The sequence below is a fragment of the Mizuhopecten yessoensis genome, unplaced genomic scaffold, assembly GCF_002113885.1.
Source record: "Mizuhopecten yessoensis strain PY_sf001 unplaced genomic scaffold, ASM211388v2 scaffold6459, whole genome shotgun sequence".
Classification (NCBI taxonomy): Eukaryota; Metazoa; Mollusca; class Bivalvia; order Pectinida; family Pectinidae; genus Mizuhopecten; species Mizuhopecten yessoensis.
Window position 1 is genome coordinate 271,965 of NW_018406560.1, and position 19,034 is coordinate 290,998.

A 19,034-nucleotide genomic window follows, 5' to 3' on the forward strand; every position below is an offset into this window, starting at 1 on the left:
GAGGGGACATAGAGGAGGGTACCAGGGGAGGGGGACGTGGACATAGAGGGGGGTTCCTGGGGAGGGGGAGGGGACATAGAGGAGGGTACCTGGGGAGGAGGACGGGACATAGAGGAGGGTACCTGGGGAGTGGGACGTGGACATGGAGGAGGGTTATTGGGGAGGGGGACATGGACATAGAGGAGGGTACCCGGGGAGGGGGAGGGGACATAGAGGAGGGTACCTGGGGAGGGGGAAGGGACATAGAGGAGGGTACGGGGGGAGGGGGACGTGGACATAGAGGGGGGTACCTGGGGAGGGGGAAGGTACATAGAGGAGGGTACCTGGGGAGGGGGAGGTGGACATAGAGGAGGGTACCTGGGGAGGGGGACGGGACATAGAGGAGGGGACCTGGGGAGGGGGAGGGGACATAGAGGAGGGTACCGGGGGAGGGGGAAGGGACATAGAGGAGGGTACGGGGGGAGGGGGACGTGGACATAGAGGGGGGTTCCTGGGGAGGGGGAGGGGACATAGAGGAGGGTCCCTGGGGAGGGGGAAGGGACATAGAGGGGGGTACCTGGGGAGGGGGAAGGTACATAGAGGAGGGTACCTGGGGAGGGGGACGTGGACATAGAGGGGGGTACCTGGGGAGGGGGAAGGTACATAGAGGAGGGTACCTGGGGAGGGGGACGGGACATAGAGGAGGGTACCTGGGGAGGGGGAAGGGACATAGAGGGGGGTACCTGGGGAGAGGAGGGGACATAGAGGAGGGTACCTGGGGAGGGGGACGGGACATAGAGGAGGGTGCCTGGGGAGTGGGACGTGGACATGGAGGAGGGTTATTGGGAAGGGGGACGTGGACATAGAGGAGGGTTCCCGGGGAGGGGGAGGGGACATAGAGGAGGGTCCCTGGGGAGGGGGAAGGGACATAGAGGAGGGTACGGGGGGAGGGGGACGTGGACATAGAGGGGGGTACCTGGGGAGGGGGAAGGTACATAGAGGAGGGTACCTGGGGAGGGGGAAAGGACATAGAGGAGGGTACCTGGGGAGGGGGACGTGGACATAGAGGAGGGTACCTGGGGAGGGGGACGTGGACATAGAGGGGGGTACCTGGGGAGGGGGAAGGTACATAGAGGAGGGTACCTGGGGAGGGGGACGTGGACATAGAGGAGGGTACCTGGGGAGGGGGACGGGACATAGAGGAGGGGACCTGGGGAGGGGGAAGGGACATAGAGGGGGGTACCTGGGGAGGGGGAAGGTACATAGAGGAGGGTACCTGGGGAGGGGGACGGGACATAGAGGAGGGGACCTGGGGAGGGGGAAGGGACATAGAGGAGGGTACCTGGGGAGGGGGACGTGGACTGAGGTCTAGGAAGCCTGACAGGTGTGACCTTCACCCATCACATCTGTTGTATAAAAAAAACTTCCACAGCTTTACTTTACATAAAGATAATAATAGCTCATAACTGTTCAGCCTTTTTTTGTAATTCGCACCATACAACTGTATTGTGTGTCTCTTTTGAGCACTGTATTACTCTTTGTATGCATATTCATACAAAATTCTTCAGGAACTACGAGTCACCCTTATGAAATTTTAGCAATCTCTTATAATTTTCACTAAAAATTTGCAGATGATGTCATGTTTGGTGAATTCATTGAATTCGGGATGATTTATAAATTAGATCTCTGTCTGGTAGGTATTTAAATATGTGTCAAGTAGCTGTTTTTTTATACTTTATACACATTTGTAGCATAGTTTGTGTGATCTAGATCTGTTTCTGGTTTGAGAGGCGTTGGGGCTTGCCGATTCATTTTAATGAGAGGATGACGTATCGTGTTAGGGATATAACTGTGGCATCAGTACAACATCACGGTGTGTTTATGTTTTATTTGTGTCTGTTTCTCCATCTCTCCTTTTGTAAATAATTCCTCTTTAACTCATTGTCATTTCTTTCACCTTCTTCATTCATATGTGTTGTTGGATGATCAGAAAGGGCCGCTAATGGCCAAGTGGTTAAGGCGTCTGACATTCTGCTACCACTAGCCCTCCACCACTGGTTCGCGGGTTCGAGACCTATGTAACGTGGGGCAGTCGTCAGGTACTGGCCATTGGCCGGCGTTTTTTCTCCGGAAACTCCGGCTTTCCTCCACCACAAAAACTTTGAAATGACCATAGCTGTTAATAGGATGTAAAACACAAACAAACAACAAAATGGATGATCAGTTTGTGTGAGGTTGCTCGTCTTCTCTGTCATCTGTCTGTTTCTTTTGAAATAAGAAGAAGGTTCATATGCTCAGTTGAGAAATTTGATAAAAACTATCTCTTCATGTGTGGATACTTTTTATTTATTAACTTCTTTTTTATCTTTACTCATTGAAATATTGTCATAAATTCATTTTTTCTCATCAGTCACTTCGTCGTTTGTACTCAATAGGCCTGAAGTCATCTTCCTATCAAGCCTTTTGCTGGGGCTGCGTCCTATTCACACATTTAGGGCTGGCAATACTGGATCTGGGTAGTATCCGATTTTATCATAGTCCAGGAGAGCTCGGATCATTATCGTTTTCCCGATCTAATCCGTTTTCAATACCAGTTGATCTTATCATCCACTGCAAATATTTTTTCAATTAATGGTTTATATTTTACACTCAATTTCTCAGCAAAAAATGATATCACCAGGAGACATGTTTAGACTGTTGTATAAAAACTGCTTACATTACACAAGTGGAATGTTAGAAAGGGTCTCTCAGGTTTGCTGGCTACAGGAATGTTTAGGTTTACCATTATAGGTCTAGCACCTCCATGAAGGGTACAGTTCCTGATAAAATCAAATCAGATCATCTACAAAGGGCTGATAAAACCAATCGGGTAACAAGACCGTCACATCTGGAGGGGGTACGGTTCCCACTGTCATTCTAACCTATTTGGTGCACGTATATCGTGCAGACATCGATAGCATTGTTTCTGTTGTGCTAATTCGGGTGACAAGTACGGGGCTTTGATACGTGGAGGTGCTACCTCAAGTTGAACCTGAACAGGTAGATATAGTTGGATTTTAACTTTTTAATAGTTTAATTTGGCCTGATAAGACATCTGGTGGGGTTGTAGGGGTATAAGGTTACACACGGACCCAGGGATATGTGAGCAACATCCGAAAGCCAAACAATGGTCTGTTTGTTACCTGTCCGGCTGTGTATTGCCTTAATGTTTACTCAGGTAAAAAATACCAACATAAGCAAAACTCAATATGTTGAACTAACATGTGTCTGGTATGCAAAATACCTACCAATTTTGAATTGTCATTTCTGCTGATACAACCTGCCAATCATATTTAAACATTAATCTTAGGAGATATTTGGCACTGGTGTATACTTTTATAAGTGACAGTGGGAGGTATGTGTCTTGGGTAGATCTACTGCTGTTTATCTTTCATCCTCCGCTGGTTTTAGTCCAGCTCTAATTCCATTGTTGTGAGACTTTAATCTGATAGTATACCTGGCTTTAATTCCAATAGTTAACGCACGCATCACCTTTCTGCCTTTGGCAACACCTGATTAATCAGCTTTGTCTCACCTGCATGGCCGGGCAAACTGGTCCAGAAAAAAAACACCTGCTGATGTAACATCCTGTGTCCGGACTTGTCTGGTCTGCTCTGGATCTATGCGACACTGATTGGAACAGATTTGTCTCCAATAAAATTGTTATCTCAAAGTCGTTTGTTCTTGTCTGTTATAAAATCAAACATTTTAGCATTCTACAACATATAGGTTCATAATGCAACAGAACAAAGTTTCTTTTGCAATACACATCAGATTTTGGTTTTTCCTGAAATTACAAATGGATATTTCTTTTGTATAAATTCAAGATTAGGAACACCATGTTCAAATAATTACGCTCTCTATGAATTTTCTTTTGAGGTAAAAGTTATTTTGTTCATGGGAAAGAGTCCAATAATGACCTTTAACCTTCCGTTCATTCTGATTGAAATACACACACAAATGAATAGATGTCACATTAAAAACCGTTTTGTGAGGTGGAAAGAAGAATTGACCATTTTTGTTAATTTTTAGATCTGATTTCCATATCTTTTATAAGTTGTCAGCTGCATGTCGGATGATTTATAGTGTGTTTGAGTGGGTAGATAGCTAGCGAGGAGGGTAGCACTGTAGAATATGGGAGGATAACGAGGGTGTACCCTGTGAGAACTCTGCTCACTCTGGACACACTATCGGTGGGGGACAGGGTAAACACATTAGCCTATAATTTGGTCTCGTTGTGGCTATAACTCACCATTCCGCAACACACTTTCCACAGACAGCTAGCTGTTCAAAAAATTATTCATGTGGTTCAAGTAGGTTTTATCTGTTAGTATAACAAAAATATAAAAGTAGACACCAAGGGATCTGTATGTGTTCCCATTCTGCTGTGGTTTTCATTGGCGGCCCCTTTAACTTGCCTTGTATATACTCAGCATTGTCAGCATTGTCCTGCTATTTGGAGGGTCTCTTTCCAAGGGCGCTTTGCATATAGCACCTCAGGACCAGTGGGCGTGTCACATGCCTCCTCGCTTAACTCTGTTTGTTTACATGAGGTTAGCAGATATAATCAATTCTGTTCTTCGGACTCGATTAAATCGTCTCTGTTAATCACGGTACCATAAGGTACTCAGTACGTGCCAGCAATTTCCACCTGACCCTGTTTAAATAAAATTAATGTGAAGCCTTGCAAAGTCAACTGCACAACACCTTCTGCCAACTAGTATAGACACTTTTTGAATCGTTTATGCACGCGAGTAACATATTTAACTGTTAATGAAATCTGACCTGAGGACCGCTGTAAAGTTACAGATCACAGAGACACTGTTATTTGGCTCTGACCTGAGGACAGTTGTATATAGTTACAGATCACACAGACACTAGCTGTTATTTGGCTCCGACCTGAGGACAGTTGTATAGTGACAGGATCACAGAGACACTAGCTGTTATTTGGCTCCGACCTGAGGACCGCTGTATAGTTACAGATCTCAGAGACACTAGCTGTTATTTGGCTCCGACCTGAGGACAGTTGTATAGTTACAGATCACAGAGACACTAGCTGTTATTTGGCTCCGACCTGAGGACAGTTGTATATAGTGACAGATCACAGAGACACTAGCTGTTATTTGGCTCCGACCTGAGGAAGCTGTATAGTTATTCACTGGCAGGCGATCATCATTGGTCAACGTCTGGACACACTTCGTCCTCTGTTGTGTTAAAAAAAGTGGATACCTGCCCGTAATTAGAACTGTACCTGCAGTACAAATCAATGCATATTTCGAATTATTGATTGACAGACAGAAATAATAGTAAATAGTACTTCACATTTTCTGACACATCAGACAAGATGGGAAGAAATGAAATTATTTCTTGCGACAGTTAAAATTCAGATTTTGAGTTTATTTATGCGTAATATTGATTTTCACAAGCACATACGGTTTAGAAAAAGATATATTCGACAAACTGAATACAATACTTTACCTTCTACAAGAGTCTACCGAGGCTTCGACTAATTACGTGCAGATATCTAGTGCCCAGTGCTGCCAGATAAAGAAAAAGCCCAGTTATTCCTCAAACATGTCCTCCACACCAATATTACTTCACCAAGTATGAGCGTTACTGAGACCCATAATGTTATCAGAAAACATATTGATGGTACATGTACTAGAAAGAAATTTACTTTCTGTGATCGTTATGTTTTTTCTGACAATCCCGCCCTACTTTGGTGATGTAATTGGTGTTAAAGTGTTGCACATATAAAGTTATGTTCATTTGAATGAAATCAGGCCTGACAAGGGACAACACGCTGTAAAACTCCAGTCCTAAATTAAAACACCGACACGATTCAATTAATGCTGAGGGACACAACATGTATAAGTATGTATGTGAAGATATTGCATTAAGGGACGTAAGATATATATGTAAAACAGAAATAAAATTTGGAGACATATGTTGTTCTGATGAATTCGTAACTGGAGTATTTAACTTAATGATGTTTAAAGGGAAAATTTAAATGTAAGACATTTTTACAATGATTAAAACTGATTACTTACATGTAATTTTGGTAATGTAAACATAAAAATGTGTGTGATGAAATTATAAGACTGGTCCACATCTCCAGAATTTTTAATTTATAAAGAAACATTGAAAATGAACTGGAGGATGGGACAAGAGTTATGATGATATAGGATTAGGGTGAGGGTGCACACCCTGAGGGTGATGGTGGGATGGGAGCAATAGGTTGCAAATAGAATCAACTCATTTACCCCTGTAATTTCATAATGAACTATTCCAACCTTTGAATTGGAAGAATTCAAATGTGTCTTCAGGGGTGAGAATGAGTTAAAGTTGTGAGGTGCAGAAGGAGGGAATGGCTGGAATAGGTATCACTATAGAGACAGAGGTGGGATGTTAGTAGAGGATCAGTAGGAGGGGGAGGGGGGGGGGGGGGGGGGGGGGGGGGGGGGGGGGTCAGATGAGATAGTACAGACTACTGGCCAGGGTCACACACTGGCAGCGAACTGATTTGACCTGTACTTGAGGTATAGACATGTCTGGAGGTTGTTTAAGTGATTGATGAACCTGATCATATGTAATATGGACTTCCAATCTGATGTACTGTCACCAGAGGCCGGAGATGTATTGAAAGCTGACCTGTGTAATGCTATAGGATATACGATTTACATATACTCAATGGTAGCACAGACAACAGATAGATCTGTATATCTTCAACACCCACTGGTCCCGTTGTCTTCATGGCAGGCCGAGGAATAATAGAAAAGCCAGCATTACAGTATTGAATGTATTTGATATTTTCATAATGATATAGGTTACACTTGTTTAATGGAATAACAGGTGAAGGTTGTATCCATATATCTAGCCTGTGATTGTGTGGCCTGTCCATGTGTATTGCTGTAATCACAATGTGTACCATTGTCCGAGAGATGGAATACTGTTATGCAGTCACACGACCCTCGGGGCAGAGGATCAGTAGGAGGGGGACTCAGGGTACCAGTCCCACCCTCCTCAGGGTACCACCCTGATCCCGTCACAAAACAGGTGCTGTCTGCACTGCATTTTATCAGACAGAATAATCCGATGCCATGTACGAGGACACCCCCGATACTGACACCTGTATACCTACTGACTTAAACTAACGCCACTACTATCTACTGTACTTACCTACCTCTAGGTATTACGCCCGATACTGACACCCATATACCTACTGACTCTTACCTTCCTCTAGGTATCACGCCCGATCCTGACACCCGTATACCTACTAATTTACTTCCGCCACTACTATCTACTGTACTTACCTACCTCTATTACCTCTAGGAATTACGCCCGATACTGACACCCATATACCTACTGACTCTTACCTTCCTCTAGGTATCACGCCCGATACTGACACCCGTATACCTACTGACTCTTACCTGCCTCTAGGTATCACGCCCGATACTGACACCTGTATACCTGCTAATTTACTTACGCCACTACTATCTACTGTACTTACCTACCTCTAGGTTTCACGCCGGATACGGACACCCGTATACCTACTAACTTACTTACGCCACTACTATCTACTGTACTTACCTACCTCAAGGTATTACGCCCGATACTGACACTCGTATACCTGCTGACTTAAACTAACGCCTCTACTTTCTACTGTACTTACCTACCTCTACTCCCTCTAGGTATTACGCCCGATACTGACCCCCGTATCCCTACTGACTCTTACCTACCTCTAGGTATCACGCCCGATACTGACACTCGTATACCTACTGACTTAAACTAACGCCACTACTTTCTACTGTACTTACCTACTTCTAGGTATCACTCTTGTTAATTACACCAGTTTTAAATCCTCTTAAATCTAATATTATTGATAATTTAGTAGAATTATGCTGGTTTTAGACAGTATCTATGGCAACGAAAGGCAGTATCAGGAAGTGTTGCTCCATCAGTCTTGTTATTAAGAGATTGAACCAAAGTTACTGAAAGATTTTCTCAAGGTGTGCCGGTTGGTCGAGCTCTTGTCTTCCAATATGATGCTCCTACATGCTTTTATGCTGCAAAACTAATTTTGTTATGATGAATGAGATTTGGACAAAAACAAATAATGAATTGTTGTGACAAACACATTATAATCACAAAATTGTCAGTTATTTTATGGACGTCACAGTGACAGAGAAAATTGTCGGTTATTTTATCAACATCACAGTGACGGACAGAAAAATAAATTGAGGAACTTAAGTGTTGACTTATGTTGAAACTAAATCCCATAAAAGTGGAAAGTAATTTTGCTAAGTTTGTCTGGTGAGGTCCTTACTTTGTGTATTTAAACACCTGACTCCACTAATTCCCTAATTGTGAGGTGGGTTAGTAAGAAGATACGGCCTAATCGGACCTGTCCTTTAGGTCCTCTAAAGCAGGCAATTACAGTATTTTGTAACTGATACCGTCAATACACAACTCATAATTGTCACCATTTTCTCTCGTCAGAAAGCTTTGACTCATTTAAACATGATTTATCCATTATGTTGTGTGACGGTTTTTTCATTTTCATATCATATCTTTTTTTCTTTAATTGATATAAATAAACATTTAAGTACATAACAAATATGATGACAAGAAATTAATGAAAACTGATACTCCTTGGTAGTTGTAATGACCAGTTTAAGTATTTATCTAACTGTTAACTTTTTGACGCGTGAGTTAGATCATTGTTGTAAAAGTATGCTCCGTCAGGTTTGGGATTCGACCACTTTGACATCACAGAATGTAGGCTAGGTTTGGTATTTGACAACTTTGACATCACAGATTGTAGGCTAGGTTTGGTATTCGACCACTGTGACATCACAGAATGTAGGCTAGGTTTGGTATTCGACCACTTTGACATCACAGAATGTAGTCTAGGTTTGGTATTCGACCACTTTGACATCACAGAATGTAGTCTAGGTTTGGTATTCGACCACTTTGACATCACAGAATGTAGTCTAGGTTTGGTATTCGACCACTTTGACATCACAGAATGAGGCTAGGTTTGGTATTCGACCACTTTGACATCACAGAATGGAGGCTAGGTTTGGTATTCGACCACTTTGACATCCCAGAATGTAGGCTAGGTTTGGTATTCAACCACCTTGACATCACAGAATGTAGGCTAGGTTTGGTATTAGACCACTTTGACCTCACAGAATGTAGGCTAGGTTTGGTATTCGACCACTGTGACATCACAGAATGTCGGCTAGGTTTGGTATTCGACCACTTTGACATCACAGAATGACGCTAGGTTTGGTATTCGACCACTTTGACATCACAGAATGTAGTCTAGGTTTGGTATTCGACCACTTTGACATCACAGAATGCAGGCTAGGTTTGGTATTAGACCACTTTGACATCACAGATTGTAGGCTAGGTTTGGTATTCGACCACTTCGACATCACAGAATGTAGGCTAGGTTTGGTATTCGGCCACTTTGACATCACAGATTGTAGGCTAGGTTTGGTATTCAACCACTGTGACATCACAGAATGTACGCTAGGTTTGGTATTCGACCACTTTGACATCACAGAATGTAGTCTAGGTTTGGTATTCGACCACTTTGACATCACAGATTGTAGGCTAGTTTTGGTATTCAACCACCGTGACATCACAGAATGTAGGCTAGGTTTGGTATTAGACCACTTTGACATCACAGAATGTAGGCTAGGGTTGGTATTCGACCACTTTGACATCACAGAGTGTAGGCTAGGTTTGGTATTTGACAACTTTGACATCACAGATTGTAGGCTAGGTTTGGTATTCGACCACTTCGACATCACAGAATGTAGGCTAGGTTTGGTATTCGACAAATTTGACATCACAGAATGTAGGCTAGGTTTGGTATTAGACCACTTTGACATCACAGAATGTAGGCTAGGTTTGGTATTCGACAAATTTGACATCACAGAATATATAGGCTAGGTTTGGTACCTTAGTGTGACTTACTTCTCCGTATCAGATTATCTCCGCTGGTTCAACTTCATGTCCAATAGATAAGTCACCAGGATTGTTGTGTGACACACAGAGATATCTACCTGATTTGTCCCACACTGGAAGGGGGATGTGTTAACAGACAAGGGTGGGGATTTAGGTGTGCATGCCTTGGACAATGCTGCAAGACATACCCACCCCCTCAGAGTTTACGAAGCTAAGCCAGGAAGAATTTGAGGACGGGGCAAACTTGTCTGATGTCACTAGTCAAATCGACATAGTAAGACTCATCAGCTGTTTGTGAGGCCAGAAATCTGTACATCCATCTAGGATCGATATGTAACAGATTTTGGATTAAAGAGATGAAAATAGGTGATCAAGTTTTAAAAGCCCTCCTCAATTTTAAAGTGGTGTCAGTTTTTTTTTTACAAAGTTAACAAAACATACACCCAGACAAGTAAAGCAGATCTCTGGTTCCCTCACCCATCCAAGTCTAAGGCAGCCCTGGTTCCCTCACCTATCCAAGTCTAAGGCAGTCCTGGTTCCCTCACCCATCCAAGTCTAAGGCAACCATGGTTCCCAGATTTAAAATGCTGGTTCCCTAAGCGAGATTTGAACCTGGTTAGTTAGCATTTGGCTTACAGTTTTAGTTATTTTCAAAATTAGGATAAATTGCAATAAAGATTAGAAAAGGTGATAAAAGCTTCAACATGGGAATGTATAGATTTGAAAAAAACTGAGATTTTGGGTAATTTATTGTAGTTGACCAGGACATCTGGATTGAAGAGAGGTTGGCAGTTTTATCTTCCCTTCTTACAAAACATTGATGTTGACTATCTGATATATGTAGGGTTAGGGACTAGATGCCTTTTCCAACATGGCTACTCTGCAGGGCTCCACCTAATTCATTTATTTAATTATTCTTATCATTTTGGCTGGTGTCGAATGACAACAGCAATTTTTGAAAAACAGATATGCTAGAAAAACATATAGCACACTTCAATTTTTTACGTTTTTTCATTAGCACCAAATTATTTCTACTTAATTTGCCATCTTCCTCATCCTGATGTTAGAGGATCACAACATGGGACATGTACTAAAGCAGTCCCCGATTTAAAGTTCACTCCACGGCATACTCACTAAGGAAACTAGATAACTATCACTCCACAGCATACTCACTAAGGAAACTAGATAACTATCACTCCATGGCATACTCACTAAGGAAACTAGATAAATATCACTCCACGGCATACTCACTAAGGAAACTAGATAACTATCACTCCACGGCATACTCACTAAGGAAACTAGATAACTATCACTCCACGGCATACTCACTAAGGAAACTAGATAACTATCACTCCACGGCATACTCACTAAGGAAACTAGATAACTATCACTCCACGGCATACTCACTAAGGAAACTAGATAACTATCACTCCACGGCATACTCACTAAGGAAACTAGATAACTATCACTCCACGGCATACTCACTAAGGAAACTAGATAACTATCACTCCACGGCATACTCACTAAGGAAACTAGATAACTATCACTCCACGGCATACTCACTAAGGAAAACTCTATATGGCTGTCACTCATTGACTACTAAGGGATTCTGCATTCTAAGGAGTGTTGCAGAAACAGGTACTTAAATGGCTGAGATTCTTGGTACAGTTATGGTAAGTAAGCTGTGTGAAAATAAGTCGACTTTACTAAATAGAGTGAAAATGATGTCTTTAAAGGCAGAAGAGCTTTATAGAAACACTGATGGATAAAACAAAGTATTTACACCTGTGCTAATTGGTCAGCATTGTACCTGTGCTAATTGGTCACCATTGTACCTGTGTGAATTGGTCACCATTGTACCTGTGCTAATTGTTCACCATTGTACCTGTGCTAATTGGTCAACATTGTACCTGTGCGAATTGGTCACCATTGTACCTGTGCTAATTGGTCAACAGTGTACCTGTGCTAATTGGTCAACATTGTACCTGTGCTAATTGGTCAGCATTGTACCCGTGCTAATAGGTCAACAGNAATGATGTCTTTAAAGGCAGAAGAGCTTTATAGAAACACTGATGGATAAAACAAAGTATTTACACCTGTGCTAATTGGTCAGCATTGTACCTGTGCTAATTGGTCACCATTGTACCTGTGTGAATTGGTCACCATTGTACCTGTGCTAATTGTTCACCATTGTACCTGTGCTAATTGGTCAACATTGTACCTGTGCGAATTGGTCACCATTGTACCTGTGCTAATTGTTCACCATTGTACCTGTGCTAATTGGTCAACATTGTACCTGTGCTCATTGGTCAACAGTGTACATATGTACCTGTGCTAATCGTTCAGCATTGTATCTGTGCTAATTGGTCAGCATTGTACCTGTGTGAAATGGTCAACATTATACATTTCATGTAGTGGTCAACATTACAGTTTTGACCAGTGCTCATATGAATCATTTGGGTTTGTTTGGTTTGTTTGTGTTTTATGTCCTATTAACAGCTATGGTTATTTAAGAATGTGCCAGTATTTGGGTGTGGAGAAAAGCCGGAGTTTCCGGAGAAAAACCACCGACCTACTAGCCAGTACCTGGTGACTGCCCCACATAGGTCTCGAACCCACGACCCAGTGGTGGAGGGATATTGGTATCAGATTGTCAAAAGCCTTAACCACTTGGCCATTGCGGCCCGTCATACGTATCACAGTAATAGGGTGGTTGGTTTGTAAGGTCTGTACTATACAGTGTCCTCCTATACAGTGTCCATATGGCTAGATTATAAGTGGACAACTTTATGGACAAAGTAATTTTCGATTACAACTGAAAATATTTTAGTGGTGACTGGTTTAGAAATTATGTGGTCTGTTGATCTCAGCACTGTTGGGGCTTGGGGGGAGGGGGTTGCCGTTAAAAGGTCCTAGGGGGGGAGTGCTGAATCTTAATTTCACTCTTATTCTGTGGCAAACTAGTGCTTTTAATATAGGAATTTGTGCTGTAATAACAGGGAAGGACCATGTCTGGGTGTATATATAGTAGTGGGAGGGACCATGTGTGTATATCACTGTAATATACATTGGTCGGAGGGACCACGTGTATATCTGGTATCATTAGTACACTACTGTTATTGGGTTTACACTGTGCTAAGTTGAACCCAGTATAACTATCTCACCTCACAAACTTAGGATGGTCACTCATAGCACCATAGAAAACAAATTTCCTGTAAAAATTGACCTTCAACATTTGATCTCTAAAAATAAAGGTAAAAACTACACACTGATACATAATAACATGCCCAGATATTCAAAGAGCTGTTATGCTAATGTATCATTAAATCAATTTTCAAATTTTAGCCAACCATCATCTGATGGTTGGCTATTGAAACTGCCCTTCCCCCGTAGGCTGTGACCTGTCTGTCGTCAGTCATTCGTTGTCTGTCCATTGTCCATCCTTCAACAGTTCTTGTCATTGCTATTTCATTGTGGACACCTGTGCACAGTGGTACCTCTTTTATCTGTCAGTGGTAGACTGGCACATGTGTACAGTGGAACCTGTTTAATCTGTCTGTGGTGACTGGCACCTGTGTACAATGGAACCTCTTTAATATGTGTGGTGACTGACACATGTGTATAATGGAACATCTTTAATCTGTCTGTGGTGACTGACACCTGTGTATAATGGAAGCTATTTAATCTGTCTGGTGACTGACACCTGTGTACAATGGAACATCTTTAATATGTCTGTGGTGACTGACACCTATGTACAATGGAACCTCTTTAATCTGTCTGTGGTAGACTTATTCTGTTCCTATAACTGCTATAACCTGATATAATATTAGCAAATTTAGCCTGTAGATATGTTTTACTACTTTAATTGGTGAAGTACCTTACTGCTATGACCTTGTAAAGTATAGAACGGGTTACATTGTTAATCTAAACTTTCACGTTTTGTTTGAAGTAATCATCTGGTCAATTTTATTAAGAAACTTATAAATTTCAATTTACAATTTCACTTTATTTCATCTGTCTGAGGCAGCTTTGTGTATTTGTTGATAAGTGTATTATGTATTACTTCATTGTCCTGACATTTACTGGGTCCATCCCACGTCCTCAGACATAGGAGAGTTCGGCAGCCTTGAAGTCATATTAGAAGCTTGAAACATCGTAATATTTTATCTGTGTACACACTTGGAATCAGCTTTCCTCTACGATCTCCCGCTGTCTTTGGACTTAGTGCCCAAACACCAAAGGTTCCCCAGCCCCATCTACATATATACCTATCCTTGATCCTCTCACATTGATTCAGTCGTAAGGTGTATTGCACAAAACTAAACAATACCTGTACTGGTCATATCCCGTGGTCAGCACGGTCAGTGCAGGGCTGATTGGACAAGCCTGAAGGGCAGGATGTCCAAAGTTATCACCGTTATTGTTGCAATCGTCAGTTTAAATATGGTCTGGTATTTCAGTTAGAATGTTTCTAGCCCCTTAGGTGTGAGAGGAGATAAGTCTGGATTAAGGATGACCAGTCAATTGATGTGTATGTCCAGTCCCGCCAAACTGACCAGTTTGCTTACATAGATAAGTCTGTGTATCAAGTAGGGCTTACAAATCAGCTGATTAGGACCAGCATAGAGGTCAGTTTTTACCTGTGGCGTAGGATCAGAGCGGTGGATCAGGGCGACGGTGTTTAGGTACATACCTACCTACCTCAATTTTGTTTTGATGAATGGACATAAGGAGGCGGAAATGGCCAGATTAAGTTTGTATACAAAGTGAAAAGTGAAGTTATCTTTGTAATGTAGTCACAGTAGTGGGCAGGTCCATCACACCACAAAGCGTGGACGCCACTTCCTCCCAGAGACACTTGAGCCAGGTACAACCTCTGGCCTCTGTACCCAATGATCCTAAGAATCCCTGTGCCACTGCCAGAAAATGAAACTATGCATTCAAAACTTAATTTTATTGCCTGACTATAGCTTTGATACCTCATTTAAAAAACCCAAAAGTATACCATGAAGGACATTAATGAAAACAAAATGGAGATGAAATAAACCAAATATAATCAACAAACGTGTTCTGCGTGTAAAGTATTCTGCTGGGCCAGACAGGGATTCGAACCCTAGACTTCAGATTGTTATGACATTGCTGAAACTGGGAATTGTACGAGCCCTAATGTGCTAGTTATATCCAATCAGAAGTTAAGGGGAGGTTACTGTATATAGGAAAAACCACAGTGCATTGGACAGGGATTGTTAAAGTAAAGAAATTCAGTACAAAGTAAAAATAGAATATTTTTAAAATGTAAGATAATAATTAAAGGAAATTACATGAAATATCAGATGAATAAATGCATTCTTATCTTTTTTGAACACCTTGATTTTGCACCTGTGTGATTCAGGTGTGCAGGATAGGTAACCAATCACTAATTACCTCTGTTGCTTCCCATCTCTTTAACTGGCTTATGTAGTACTCAACTCCTCAGACAGTTTTTTGCCTTGAGTTCTTTTTAGCTTTGAAGTTGATTTCTTATTAAAACAAAAGACCAAAACCTATTACATCATTATTTCATAGATAACACATCAAGATAGAAGTCTCCAACAGATCTGGTTAGGCCCTCATTTGGGTTACTTCCCAACCACAATAATTCAATCTTGGCCTTCACACTCCTCCTTACCAATAGACCTTTGATTTGCTAATAAAATACCTACACTTCGAAACCCTGCCAATTCCTAGACTCTGTTAACCTAGTTAAGGACTCTGCTTCACAGACAACCTTAGGCATCTCAATACATGATGAAATCTCATAAAATTGGCATATTCTTATAAAATTATTTTGTGTACATATGATGTGATGAAACGTGTACAAAGCTGTGTAGTTTGCTACTAAAAGGAACTTGGTCTCCATCCAAGTTATTCTTTAAAAACATGAGGGTAAATATTTTATACAATACACCAGGGGAGCCTGGAGGGATCACTGGGAGGGGTTTATCTATTACCAGGGATTAGGATCATATGTAATGATATTTGGCCAGTAGCATGCCCGGATGGAAGACTCCCAAGTTTGTTCAAATGAACAACCTTTGGCAATATTCAAGGTCACAGGGGTCAGATATGTTGAAATCTTAAAAAATCTTCTTCTGAATAACCAAAAGGCACAGGGTGATGATATTTGGCCAGAAGCACACAGTGCTTTGATATAGGAGCGTATTTCAGATCTAGTCTCAACCTTCATTTTAGCATTAAAGAGTAGCCATTAGTCACAAGTGCAAACCATTCAGCAATGAATTACTTGTTCAATTCTTGTTGGAATTTTGCAAGTGCATTGTTCTTTAAATGATTTTGCAGTCTGCCAAGGCGCTGAACTATTGTATTGCCTGTTGTACTGGAGCTCTGTGGTGAAAGAATTTAGTGAATGGCCCTCGTAGAGCTCACTTATCTTTTATCTTAAGTTATTGGTGCTCCCAAAGAGTGGTTTTATTTTTGATGTCCAGTCTCACAAATATAGATTTTGATGTCCAGTCTTCCAAATATGTGGATTTGGTTGTCCAGTCCTGTTTAGCTACTGGAGGTGATTTTGTGTGTTTTCTGTTAGCACTAAACCACACTTAATCAGATTGTCAAGAAGAATATGTTTTTAAACATAAACCACAGTGAATATACACTTTCTATTCAGATCCGAAAAGCCGTGGGATGTTTTGTTGTAAGGTGAGTTTAACCTGCTAGAATTAACAGTCCTGACGTTGGTGATCATAACAAGGGGTTTAATTCTTGCTGAGTCTGTAAATTACTCTGGTCACAAATAAACAAGTGCTGATAGTGATTCCACGTCTTTTGTGTGTAACAATGATGAAGCAGAGGAAATACCAGCCAGGCTTTGAAGTATATAGACCTATATCCCTAACGTAAATCCTAGTAAGATCAAGTTTAAATGGGCAACAGGATATATTGAATAAAGGCAGGTACCCGATATCTAGGTAGGCATAGCTGTGTTTGATCAGGGTATAAGCCTGCCTCGCTGGGGATTATCTCCTATCTCTATATTAGCTCCTATATCTACCCAGAATTTTAGTGTATCTTTCGTGACAAACCTACTTTAATTAAAGTAAATTAATAGTTATTTAAGAAGCAAGTTTAAATCCTCTCCTCAATACCCAATTACACCAGCTAAACTGGCAGTATGATGAATGGTATTATTATGGACTATACCAGGCTATTTCGTCTATGTACACAATATGACAAATACATTTTTCATCTTTCACAGGAGGTGGGCCGTAATTTAGGAATTAAAAGATTAGAAGGAACTTAAGATAAATATTTTCTCTTTAGAATGACGGAAATGGCTTTCTGATTGTGTGCGGAGCGTGTAAAAACAGGAAAAATCTCATCATTAATTTGTTGGAAAGTCTTTGATGGAGTTTGTGACCTCAAGTTTCCCAGACTGTGGGACCTGATGTTACTGAGCTTCAGCAGCTGTGTAACGGATCAGTAGTACCTCCCTCCCTATGATCCCAATCATCTGTTCATCACCCCCTCTGGTGTCAGACATCCTCCCCCGGAGCCTTGTGATCAACCCCTCCCCCAGAGCCTGGTGATCAACCCCTCCCCCAGAGCCTGGTGTCAGACATCCTCCCCCCAGACACTGGTGATCAACCCCTCCCCAAGTGTCTGGTGTCAGACCCCCTTCCCCAGAGCCTGGTGTCAGACATCCTCCCCCGGAGCCTTGTGACCAACCCCTCCCCCAGAGCCTGGGGTCAGACCCCATCCCACAGAGCCTGGTGTCAGACCCCATCCCACAGAGCCTGGTGTCAGACCCCCTCCCCCAGAGCCTGGTGTCAGACATCCTCCCCCCAGATACTGGTGATCAACCCCTCCCCTAGTGTCTGTTGTCTGAGCCCCTCCCCCAGGGCCTGTAGTCTGAGCCTCTCCCACTGGATGTCCAACCCAGTCCCCCAGAGCCTGATCCCCTCCCCCAGGGCCAGGTGTCCGACCACAACCCTCAGAGTCTGGTGACCAACTTCCCTCCCCAAGAGACTGGTGAAATGACTTCTACCTGTGTTTTGACAAGATAATGTAAAAGACCAGTTGATTAAATATTGAACTCAGAGGCTGCTCTGACATCCATGACTGAGCACGATGCCACTGGTGTGTTTAGGTATTGGGATATTATCAGGGACAGGTGTCATTCTCATGTTTATGAAACAGTGGTTTTATTAGACATAAACATTTAACTAATTAAAAGTGTCTGGCACTGAACACATAACATATTACCTGTGCAGTGGTCCATGTAGTACAGCATCAATAATTAACTCATTCACCCCTGAGGCATATTTGAACTCTTCTAATTAAAAGGCTGGAATAGTTCATTATGAGGCACAACATCACCAACACTGACAACAGGGAGGGAGGGGAATGAATCATAATACTGTACAATATGACCAAGATCTGGTCCATCAAGTCTCGCAGCACTTATACCACTGTTGTCTAGTCACTCAGCTTCTGTATCAGCCTTATTGTACAGTGTATTACCTTGTATGGGATGTCCCCCTATGGTAAATATTGACTCCACCACATAGGTGCCATCGCCATGGACACAGACTTGACTTAACCAGGATAGCCAGATGATTCAGAAAGAATACTAGCTAACATGTTTAGAGAGATAATACCGTTGAGAGTTACTTAGGTTTAATTTGCTGAGTATAGAATTGGTCTGTGATATATGTGGAAAAAACCTTGATAAAATGCAATCAACGCATTATTTATTCAATCAGTATGTTATTATGAAATTATGACGTTTATTTTTTCATTTGGAGGAACATGATCAAACAGCCATAAGCACCAGAGAATACAATACAAATACAGGTAGTTTGTATGTCAGCAGTCAAACACATACACGTGGAGACAAACTTTATCAATTAACTATTGTACAATATGGGATATATGGAGCATGTTTTTAGATAGTGTATGTGTTTGAAGACTTTAGGTACTGGATCGTTTTACATTGACATAAATTGTGTTTAGAATGTTAGATAGTCTGCAGGTGCTGA

At 41.8% G+C, this 19,034-nt stretch overlaps 2 protein-coding genes across 2 annotated transcripts in view; one reads left to right on the forward strand and one right to left on the reverse strand.

Annotated features, from left to right (window-relative positions):
- The window catches only part of LOC110452191 (leucine-rich repeat extensin-like protein 3), an 18,490-nt gene extending 711 nt beyond the window's left edge, over nt 1-17,779 (reverse strand). The window contains exons 1-2 of the mRNA XM_021500561.1: nt 17,448-17,779; nt 123-1,370 (exon numbers count right to left, since the gene is read on the reverse strand). Of these exons, the coding sequence (XP_021356236.1) occupies nt 123-1,370; nt 17,448-17,779 (1,580 nt within the window). The remainder of the gene's footprint in view (nt 1-122; nt 1,371-17,447) is intronic.
- Nucleotides 17,780-18,110: 331 nt separating this feature from the next.
- Nucleotides 18,111-19,034, forward strand: part of LOC110452192 (extensin-like) — a 12,054-nt gene continuing 11,130 nt past the window's right edge. The window contains exon 1 of the mRNA XM_021500562.1: nt 18,111-18,142. Within this exon, the coding sequence (XP_021356237.1) occupies nt 18,111-18,142 (32 nt within the window). The remainder of the gene's footprint in view (nt 18,143-19,034) is intronic.